Source organism: Aplysia californica, unplaced genomic scaffold, assembly GCF_000002075.1.
Source record: "Aplysia californica isolate F4 #8 unplaced genomic scaffold, AplCal3.0 scaffold00231, whole genome shotgun sequence".
NCBI classification, from domain to species: domain Eukaryota; kingdom Metazoa; phylum Mollusca; class Gastropoda; order Aplysiida; family Aplysiidae; genus Aplysia; species Aplysia californica.
In genome coordinates this window covers 898,114-908,906 of record NW_004797501.1, presented here as the reverse complement: position 1 = coordinate 908,906, position 10,793 = coordinate 898,114, and the positions used below count along the sequence as shown (strand labels likewise).

The window sequence follows — 10,793 nt, the reverse complement described above, 5'->3', positions numbered from 1 at the left end:
GGGGGGGGATATTGCTATACCACTAACGCCGGTGATAAATGAGAGACACCACGAACACACAAAGACTAGCAGAAGTTTATAGTCTATTTCGTTTTTGTTTAGCTGTAGGGAAAAACCAAGCTTATATAATACGTCGCCAACGAGTTTGCTAAGGTTCTTCTGTCACTATTCAGCCTATGAAAATCTTTGTTTCATACTAGATCTAGATCTAGAGTGGCCCTATTCTAATGTTAGAGTAACACATGATAATAAAATCCTTCATGAATTTATGTTTCTTCAAATCCTCGTAATCTAAGAGCTCTCGATTTTATCACAGCCTTCTGCAAAAATTTCACCAACCAGGAAAAGAAGAATGAAAGTAGATATTTACCTGATTTACGAAAGAAATGTGGTACTTGTAGAACGGGTTGTGGTTGCTGCTGTCGCCAATCAGTGAAGGCAGGGCGTTGATGGGGGCGGTCCAATCCCAGTAGGGCACACCCACCAGAGCTCCGTGTTCTTTGAGAGCTTGTTCGAACTGTACTGTGTGGAGACGGTGCCAGTGAGGGAAGACGGGCATGCCTGGAGAAAATAGGGAAGAGCAAAGGAGATTTTTAGAGAGATAACAAATTGAAGTTGGACTATTTATGTTATCTACAAAGCGAGGTAAGATACAGTACACATGATAAAGGAGAAAATAATGGCTGATTAGTTGTTCCAATGGGCTGCAAAGTTATGAGAGATACATCGTTCCCATGAGAAACAAAACTATTGATAGTAACACCTTTATAGGTATAACAACAATAGCGCTGACAGAATAACAATATTGAGCAACGGAAGCAGGTGATAGTAATTGTAATTGTTGCTATGTAAGGGTAGATGTAAAGGTAAAGGTATCCGTCAGCTCTCACTTTTGAAATAAGTCAAAATCATATTTCATACATGATGTCATGGCTATCCTTATGTTGGACCCACAGAGAGTGGAGACCTCAGATATGAATAGTGGGTCAAGTAAGTCCCAAATGGAGGACTGAAGTAGACATTTAGCGAACTAACGACATACCGTGAGCACAACAGGCGTATTTGTCTTCTCCGTTGGCCGGGCACTTGAAGGGGGCGCCGTGGTAGCCAGCGATGGCCTCGAAGCCGTTGGGGCCCTGGTCTTGCTGCAGTTTGTACAGGGCGTCTCTCAGGTTGGACGCCTCAGCAAGAGTCAAGTCGTTCACGTCCTTTCTCAGCAGGCTGGCAGAACTCTTGGCAGTCTTGGCGGCAACGCGTTCGTAGTAACCTTTGTACGGAACAGAAACAGTCATTTAGGTCCGTGTCCAGAGTAAATTCTCAAAAGGCATACTAGATAAGTGTGAGAAAAAGTATTTGAAAAAAAACAAAAATGCTCTGTTTTTTCTTTGAAAAAGAGTTCAAAACCCAGAATTGGGATACTTTAATTTTACCGTAACCCCCCCCCCCCCCAACCACCCCCAAAAAAGACTACGAAACAGCTAAAAAGATGTTTTTTAACATTTCAAAGTGACAAATCTGACAGAAATCAATCTTCAATTACGACTGATTTGTCGCGATACTTTTTGAAAGATAAACATTCCCAATTTAGCAAGACTATAGAAAAATGAGTGAAACTGATTACAGTGCAGTGAGTTATGTGACAAATGTAGGTCCATAGTCTCTTACCCTTGACGCCAGGCACAAACTGGACACTGGGAGGTCTGATGAGTCCGGGGTAAAGCTCAGTGCCGTTCACAGCCACGATCTTCACCTCGAAGTGGTATACGTCATCGGGGCGCAGGTTCAGCTTCCTGAACACGTTTGTGACGTCATATTTAAAGAGACGGTCAAAGGCCCAAGGCATCTCGATGGCTCCACCCAGGACGGCAAATGTTCCTGTGCAAGAGATAGTACTCCTGAATGTTTAATGTGTTCGTTTGATAGTATAGTATAGTATAAGGTTTTACGGCGCTCGCAATTGTTAAGGTCATATGAGCGCGCTGTTCGTTTGAGAAGGAGGTAAACACGAAAGTGGTTCAATAACAACAGTGTCTTGATTCTTGTGAGACAAGGAATCGAACGATTGAGAATGTGAATAGATCTTTATTTTTGTTTGTTTTTGCTTTGGTTGGAGGGAGGGGAGTATGATAAACCAGAGTCGACTACTGCCCTTCACAGCTTATACCAAACACTTTGTGGATTTACGTTTTCTTTTATCCATGCAGCTTCAAGCCTTTTCTGAACAACACACGCTCTCATTCTTAAAAAATGAAACAGAAAACCAATGGTTCAAGTCTTGAGTATTCCAATACGATACACAGGGACTGAATTTACGTTTTCATGAATTTCATGCAGAAACAATCACCAAAGTCCGTCTCTGTCGTGTTCTTTGGGAATATTGAATGCATCCTTCCTTTAATTCCTAAGGTCTGAAAAGTCCCTAGTTAATGATTTCTTAAAAAGGGACACAAATATCTTCCCCACCAGAGTATATGCACAGAGAGCAAAAGCAACCCTACTGTAGACCCAAAAAATACTGAGTTAGAAACAAAGGAGGTCCAACGAACATTTTAAGTGTTTGCAAGACAGATTTGGTTTTTGCTTTCTTGTCTCTTGTCCGATTTATTTGCATGCATGAGTCGCCTTTTGGGACACTTTGCACTTACCTAATCACAGAAACGGGCACCTGTTACTTCAGGTTAAAACAAGAAAGGGATCCCAAATAAGAAAAAAATCGAAATCTTGTCTTACTCAAAATTAACCCAAAGAATGTAAAATGTGCAGTACCAAGTCTTTTGGGGTGTTCCAAACAAAGAATGTTGTTCGAACAAAGACAACAATGGACATTCTACGATGTAGTTTTGCACTGTTCATTTATTTCTTCTTAGTTTTAAATTGAAAAAACTAGTGTTTTTGTCTTGGTTTTGATTTGGGCGCTCTTTATTTTTATTTATTTTTTTTTATTTTTTTATTTTTTTGCTTAATTTTTTCAAAACTTCAAAAACTGATTTAGGCGCTTGGGAATTATGCATTTGGTGCACCTCATTGTATTAACCACCAGAATCATGCGCCCCTTTAGGGAGGAAACACTGCTTGAGACAGTGAAAAGATCTTATCTCAACATGTTAAGCATCAATTGATCTCAGGTGAAGATTTAAAAAATACAGGCCACTCACCAGCAAAAGCGCATTCTTCCTCTGAACATAGGTTGAAGACGACGTCACCACTTCCGCCAAATCCAGCCAACAAGAACTCAGCAAAGACGCGGTCTTCTTCCTTTCTCTTCTCCAGCAGGTCATTGAGCTCAGAGATGGTCAGGCCGTGGAAGTTGAGGTTATCGTACTGGTAGTTGAATCTGGAGAAAGGGTGAGTATAAAATCATAAAAAGGGCTTGTTTTCTAGATTCATAACAGACATCTTAAGAGAAAAGAATATTTAGTGCCACATAAGTGTCTGGTCTCTCAGATATCCTAATCACTATAACATGTATCTATTCTTTCAGATCACAATGCGTAGAGAAAAAAACAATTAAATTGCTGCAGACCAAATAATGTTAATGACTCTTAAGTATTATTAGAAAATAGATACATGTTCTGCCAGACGGCCAAATGTTTTGTTTTGTAATCGTTTTTGTTTTTGGAGGTGTTTTTGCATGTGGCCTTTGGCGTTATTATAAAACAAACACTAGACAACCAAAACTAACGTTTAGGGCAAGAACTTTACCTGTCGTAGTCAAAAGCGTCAATAGCCCTGGCGTTGGCTCTGGTGGTCGGGTTGATGTTGTCCAGGTTACTGAAAGGTTTCATGGGCTCACGAAGTTTCTGGATGGCGCAGTTGGCGTTGTTGTAGGGCAAACCTCGGAACTTCTGCAGCGCCTGCCAGATGGCGAACTGTCTGTCCGCGTTGGAGTGGTGCAACAGGAAGAGCGGGTCGTAGGCGGTGAACTCCAGAGTGGACATTCCGTACGGAGATCGGCCACCCGTCCAGGAGTGGATGGCGTTGTGGGTAATCTCGTACTGGACCTGGGGGGGAGACACGGAGAACGGGGGAGGGAAATGAGAAAATGAAGCTAGGAAGAAAGGCAGGTCAATAATTAACAAATTACACACCACGACGAGAAAAGATAGTGGTGCATATTGTGTAAATAGAAATGGGGAAAGAAGTGACGAAGAAAGAAAATTTATGAGAAGTTGCCTATTTAAGTAGTGTGTGTGGCCGAGGGTGTGTGTGAGTGTTTGTGTGTTTGAAAGAGAGGGGGTGAAAAAGAGAGAGGAAGAGAGAGAGAGAGAGAGAGATAAAGATGGATCGAGAGATAGAGAGATAGAGAGAGAAGGGGGATAAGAGACACAAATAATGAGAAAGAACGGTGGAAGGAGAAAAGAGAGATGGGATGAATATGGTACCATATCAAAAGTAACGTTGTTTTTGGTACTCAGTAATCTAAACTGCGCCCGGTGTCGAGAGAAAAGAAATATGAAAGTCGCTTTGTCTCCAGCGTCAAAATATTGGAGTTTTTAAGATTTTGGGAGAGGTTAAGAGAAATCAGACTTTTGAAAAGACATTACAACAATGACTTCTTTTGTGTATTACGTATCCATCGTTCTGATATGACATGGACCTCGTTTGGAGAACCTCCTAAACACTTTGACTTACTTCAAAGTCACAGTAGTCAGTCTGCTCAAACGCCAGCAGGGCTTGTCTGTAGAAGAAAGACTCGGATCCGAACTCGGGGTCATTGAAGAGCTGCTCTCTGGGGGCACGTGACGTCACTTCACCGTTGAAAATCTTGAAGTTGTAGAAGGGGTTGTTCTCCTGCTCTGTGACCAGGGAAGGCAGAGCGGTGAAGGCAGTGGTCCAGTCCCAGTACGGGATTCCGATCATGGCGCCCTGGGGGAGATCATGTGTGGCTCATCAACAAGTGGGCGGCGGAAAAAGTGTTGGGGACAAAAGTACCTTGACAGGCCTGCATGATAAGCTCTATAGAATGATTTTGTGAAATCCAGTTCTGAGCTGCAGTTTAGTCTTTACATACTCGACAAATAAACAATTTTCTACGTGGCATGGCCCATTTATATTAAGTCCGAAGATAAGTATATAAGCGCTGGAAATCAAAAGGGCTTTTAAAATTAAACGTATGCCATAAAAGGTATTGGTGCACGTAATTTGTACAGAGCTATTGAAATACATCCACTGAAAAGTGCGAGTCTTTTTTTAAGCCCCTTAAGTATTAACTCGGTATTCTTAAAAACTGTGCAACCATGAGGACTAGACAGGTTTTCGTATTTATGACTTCCTTTAATCGTGTATATTGTTTTATCGTACGACATACGTTAAAAAGGGTATCATTTTGTTGTTTTATCCTACGGTGTTCTTTAAAAAGTGTACCTGTGCGGTGAGAGCGTCTTCAAACTGCTTGACGAAGAGTCTGTGCCACTGGGGGAAGTTGGCCATGCCGTGTTGACAACATGCGATGCGGCGACCGTTCAGTTCACAGCCTGCTGGCTCTCCGTGGAAGGCGGCGATGCTCTGGGAAAAGAGGAAATATTTGAACATGCTTAAAAATACCGTAAAGCATGTTAACTCTTTAAGGACGAAGCAGACACTTAATAATATGTGAGATCAGCAGCAGACCAAAATAAATGTGGAGGTACATTTCGAGTCTTAATAAGAAGAAGAAGAAAATTTAAAACGTGAGTTTGCATCTTTGATAGCATGCATGATGTTGGTGACCTAAACATTTTAAATATTGAAAAAAAAACTAATGATATATAATGTACGTATAATTTTTCTATCAGGGGTATAAAGATGGTGATGATGATAATAATAGCTCGTCCGTCAACTCTGACGATAACCAGTAGATCTTCAGAGGAGAATATCGCTCTAGCGAAATAGAACAGTTACAAGAATTTCAGATGTTAAGATGACTTTGACTTCTGCTCTGGCCGATGAGATCAATTCTGGCAGAGAAATATTTGCCACATTTTGAACATTGTGGATGTGCGCAGCTTTCGCGCTTTTCTCTTGGATTCAGCATTTCCTATTCGCAAAGCCCCACGTTATGAGTTGAAACCCATTGTGATTGCTGCTCTCCTGCTGGTTCTGTCAGGACCTGGCCTTTCTCACGCCGAAGTAAATTATTTATGCTGTCAGAGGTAAGAACAATTGAATAGCTTGCCGATCATCTACACTCTACAAGCCGTCACAAAACCGTCTACTCACTGCAAAGCCGTTGGGGCCTGCATCAGCTTGGACTCTGCGGAGAGCCTCACGGAGGTTGTCGATCTCAGAAGTGGACAGGGTGGACACGTCCTTACGGACACCAACACCGGCCAGGGAAGACGACGAAGACACTTCCTCGGAGGCACCTGGGGGTCAAAGTGTAACGGATATAAAGATCCTGTCAGTTTACAGCTTGCACTGTTTGCTTTCCGGGAGACCGAAAGTGCTTCTGGGTTGTCAAAAGGTAGATAATAAACCTCAGGTCTGAAAGTGGGAACAAATCACAGCCCCGTAGAGTTGAGACGATCTAGCGTGTCGTCCGATTTGTCATAGCAAAGCTGTAGAGATATTAAATTCTAGGGGTTTTTGTCCTCAATTGATAATGAATAATCAAACAAGGCTAATAGATAGAATGCTTTTTTCAAACAATGTTCTAGGTTTGTATTGGTTTTTATTTAGTATATTTATTTTTATTGTTGGCTTTTGTTTAAGCAGATTTTGACGTGTTGTAATTATTGTTACTCTTCTCCATTTTATAGTTGTTCTTGCTGTTATTGCCTCTTTTAAGATTCTATTAGCCATTAAAATTTGATGCTGATTATGAATAAAGTGGGAAATATTTGACTTGCAATTCTGCCATCTTAACTGAATTTTTGGAATAATTGTGCCTACCACGCCTTTCCCCAAACCACTATCCTCTAACTACGCCTATTCAAATAGTTCCCATTTCAGAAAAAAAGCTATGCTGCTCAAAACGACGATCCTTCTAACAGCTAAGAATGTCGAGTAAGTCAGCATACCACAGAAGACAGCACCACTGAACTCACCAACAGCTGCTTTGTAGATGATGGTCGGTTCTGGCAACACTGAGCTCACAGGCAGCGCATGTCCCTCAACATCGAAGACCTTGATATCCAGTGTGAAGAGTGCCTCGGCATCAAAGACGTCCTCTGGATTGATGCCAGACTGCTCCAAAGCACTTGTGATGTCGTAGGTGAAGAGACGGTCGAAAGCCCATGCCATCTCAGTGGGACCGCCCAGCAGGTTGAAGCGACCAGCGTAGTTGCACACATTGTTCCTCTGTCGGTTTCGAAAAAAAGATTTTGTTGTGATTTTTTTAATCAGATTACTGAGGGCGGGGCTCCAGTGGTTGAGTTGTCAGTGAGCTGAGGCTCACAATTAATGTCAAGAGCATGCCCGTGACAAGGTGTTAAGGTGTGTTTTGGAGGGGAGTGTGGCACTGGGATGTGTCCTTGAGCACGACACGATAACCCAAGCTCAAAAATAGTGCTGGTACTTGTACGAGTATTACTGTCGGTTCGATTTCTGCAAGGAAAATCTCTCACAGAGACGCTAACAAACACATACACACCCATTCACACACGCACACACACACACACACACACACACACACATACACACACACACAAACACACACACAAACACAAACACACACATACACACAAACATACGTGCACGCACGCGCATGCACAAACATACTGAAACAAGACGTGTGCTTTTTTCGGTGGGTACACATTCAGAAAACAATTGCATTGTTATTGAAGAATGTTCAAAAGTTAGTTTTAACAACACACTGTTATAAACGTCACACACCATAGCACACAAGCGACCAGACATACTATTATGAGACACAATTAATGACCGGACACACTATCATACTGAGTCACAAAGCACCGGTGTCTGTCATGTAGCGAATAAGCCCTTCGCTATTGCAGGCAGCAAACCCAAATTCAATTACCGTGTGAGGATAATTCTTTATCCAGCATCTCAATCGTTATGTTGGAACTTTGTATCTCTCTCGTCCAGAGTTGACCCTCACAGACAGGGTCAAAGTCGGTCGCCTATATGATCTAAACTGTGTTTCGATAGGGGTGTAAAAACACCCTTCTTCCTCTTAGCCATATTTCAGTAACTGGGACATTACTTCTCGAACCTTTCTGCATCAAAATACCATGTTTTTATGTCAATCTGCATATTTCAGCTATCTTGGTTTAAAACCAGGTTTAAACAAAAACACGTACATTTTTTGTTAAATAAAGAAACACAGTGCATGACAGACAACTCACCAGACAAATGTTGATGACCACCGAGCCGGATGTCTTGACGCCCTTGAGCAGGAACCCGGCAAAGACTCTGGCCTTGCTCTGGCGGTCGGCGATGACCTGCTCCAGACCGTCCAGGTCATAACCTCCAATGGACAGGTCGTCGTAGCTGTAGCCGAGGTGCTCGTAGTCGAACACAGTGTTGGGCACAGCGTGGTCCCTGCGGAGATAGGAACGTGTGTCATAGCACTGACCAAAGCACGGATCATAATTGTTATATATTTATTAGTTAATAATAATTATCGTTACCATTATTATTTTTTTAATTATCATTATTACATACAAAAGTGTAATGCAGGTGTTTTACTCCTCATCTGCTCAACAATTTAGATCATTTAGGAGGCGGGCTTCGACACTGTGTAGTTTTAGACTAAAGCAGTGCTTGTCTCGCCTTTCTTTTTGGGGGAGGCGCGAAAAGGAATTACGAAATTTTAGCGTGCAATTTTACGAGGGCACTGGATTATAGATTACACGAGACCGTTTTTACAGCAATTATATCATAATATATCTTCTGCCAGTTGGACTTTAACGCTTCATCTGTGCAAATCTGTCTCGTTTCCATTTCATATATAAAAGGAAAACAGTTGCTTACATGGTAAATTTATTCAAGTTGAAACCCTCGAAGAAGAATGGTCTCATGGGTTGGCTCATGTAGTTGACAGCGCAGGCTGCTTTGTTGGCGGGCAGGTGGCGTCTGGTTTGCAGCGCCTGCCACAAGGCCCAGATCTTGTCCGTGTAGGAGTGGTGGATAAGGAACATGGGATCATAGGCCGAGTACTCGAGGGAGGAGAGAGAGTAAGTTTGGAGACCTCCGACCAGGAAGTGCATGGCGTTGTGCGTAATCTCGAACTGGACCTGTGAGAGGAAATAGAAACGGCGGGTGCTTAAAAGACGCCGTTTATTTGTCTCATTTCTTCCGTACGCTGTATGACCATTATTGTGTTTATGTACTTCTCTTTATTTAAAAAAAATAAAAACAGAAAAGAAACATTCGATTTGCACTGACGTTCGAAAAGGGGTCTTTAAATCTACGAAAGTGTTATCTTTCTTAGTTTGCTATTGTGCAAATTTTACAGTATTCTTTTTCTGTAGTTGGTCGTTACTTCTCGGACCTTCCTGCAATAAAACGCTCTGTCTCTAGTCATTCTGCCTGACTGAATTTGTTTGGGCTCCAAGCAAGTTTCTTTGTCCTGTTCTCATCTTCTGTTAGCTATCTTCCTGCATTATTAGCCATCTACTTTTGCTTTCAAAATATGTTTCTCCAGTGAATCGTTGGGTTTGATATGCCCAAAGTAGTTCAGTTTCAGTGCATCCCAGCAGACAGATATAAGTAAAAGTGTCCATTTCAGGACACCAGGCTTCTAAAAAATAATATTTTGGGACAATGAAAATTAACTTTCTTGCCCATTCTTATTTGTTCCACCCCTTTAACAAGGGAACATTCGTCTTGTGTGTATAAAAAAACACCTTGTTGTTTTAACCCCTCGTTTTAACAGACTTTAAATCTGTGCTTGTCAATCTTTATCAAGCCAGCGCCCAGTTTTGCCACCTTTAAGAGGTTGGAGTTTTCGTATTGCCCATCTACAAGCATTCCAAGTGGGGCGGGTATTAAATAATACAAGTCACTTCCAAAATGATCTCCACCGCCCACCAAAATTATCAAATCCCCCTCTTGTGAGCGATGTCGCTGAAGTTGGTATGCACTGCTCTAGAAATAGACTGACATAAATCTATTAATTCTTTCGAGTAATGGTCTTAGTGCACAGGTTATACAATAGGTGAACAAAAAGTTGCAAATAGTAAACACAATTGGACCTTTACCTCAAAGTCGCAGTAGTCGGTCTGCTCCAGGGCTGAGAGGACCAGGTCAAAGATGGCCGAGTGATCTCCAGCTTGGTTCTTGTTCCTGATCTCAGGCCTGATGTCACGCACGGTGTATACGTCCTCAGTCGGCACGTAGCCTCGGGCGAACGGATTGTTGACCACCTGGACAATAAACGGGCAAAGATGTGTTGGTTAGTTTGAACCGGAGTTTGTCTTTTTTTATTTGTTTAAATTGTATGTCCGTTCATCGAAACAATGTCAGCAAAACTTTAAAAAGATACCTACGGTACATCTCCGATTCACGGGTGAAATTTCTGTTGCACTGGTTGCCTTATGTGGTCCATTGCGTTGCCACGTTTTGTAAAACTCTTAATATAACTACTAGATAAAACTCACCTCATCTCTCCAGACATCGTAGAAGTCCTCAGACGTGAAGATCTCAGGCAAGTCAGTGATGGGCAGAGTCCAGTCCCAGTAGGGGATAGCGATGGCGCTTCCGTGTCTCCTCAAGGCTTGCTCAACCTTGTTACGGAATTGAAGTTGATGCTCATTAGATACGCAAAAAGATACACATGTACATGCTCACGCGCTCACACACACACACACACACACACACACACACACACACACACACACACACAGAGACAC

General features: G+C 42.2%; 1 protein-coding gene across 1 annotated transcript in view; it reads right to left on the bottom strand.

Annotated features, from left to right (window-relative positions):
• The window catches only part of LOC101860977 (hemocyanin 2), a gene marked incomplete in the record, with an annotated part of 96,201 nt that overhangs the window by 18,053 nt on the left and 67,355 nt on the right, over window positions 1-10,793 (bottom strand). The window contains 13 exon segments of the mRNA XM_035970179.1: window positions 371-561; window positions 1,043-1,267; window positions 1,666-1,875; window positions 3,156-3,334; window positions 3,703-4,001; window positions 4,633-4,866; window positions 5,365-5,505; window positions 6,199-6,344; window positions 7,026-7,278; window positions 8,286-8,481; window positions 8,914-9,176; window positions 10,143-10,307; window positions 10,542-10,667. Coding sequence (XP_035826072.1) covers window positions 371-561; window positions 1,043-1,267; window positions 1,666-1,875; window positions 3,156-3,334; window positions 3,703-4,001; window positions 4,633-4,866; window positions 5,365-5,505; window positions 6,199-6,344; window positions 7,026-7,278; window positions 8,286-8,481; window positions 8,914-9,176; window positions 10,143-10,307; window positions 10,542-10,667 — 2,628 coding nt within the window.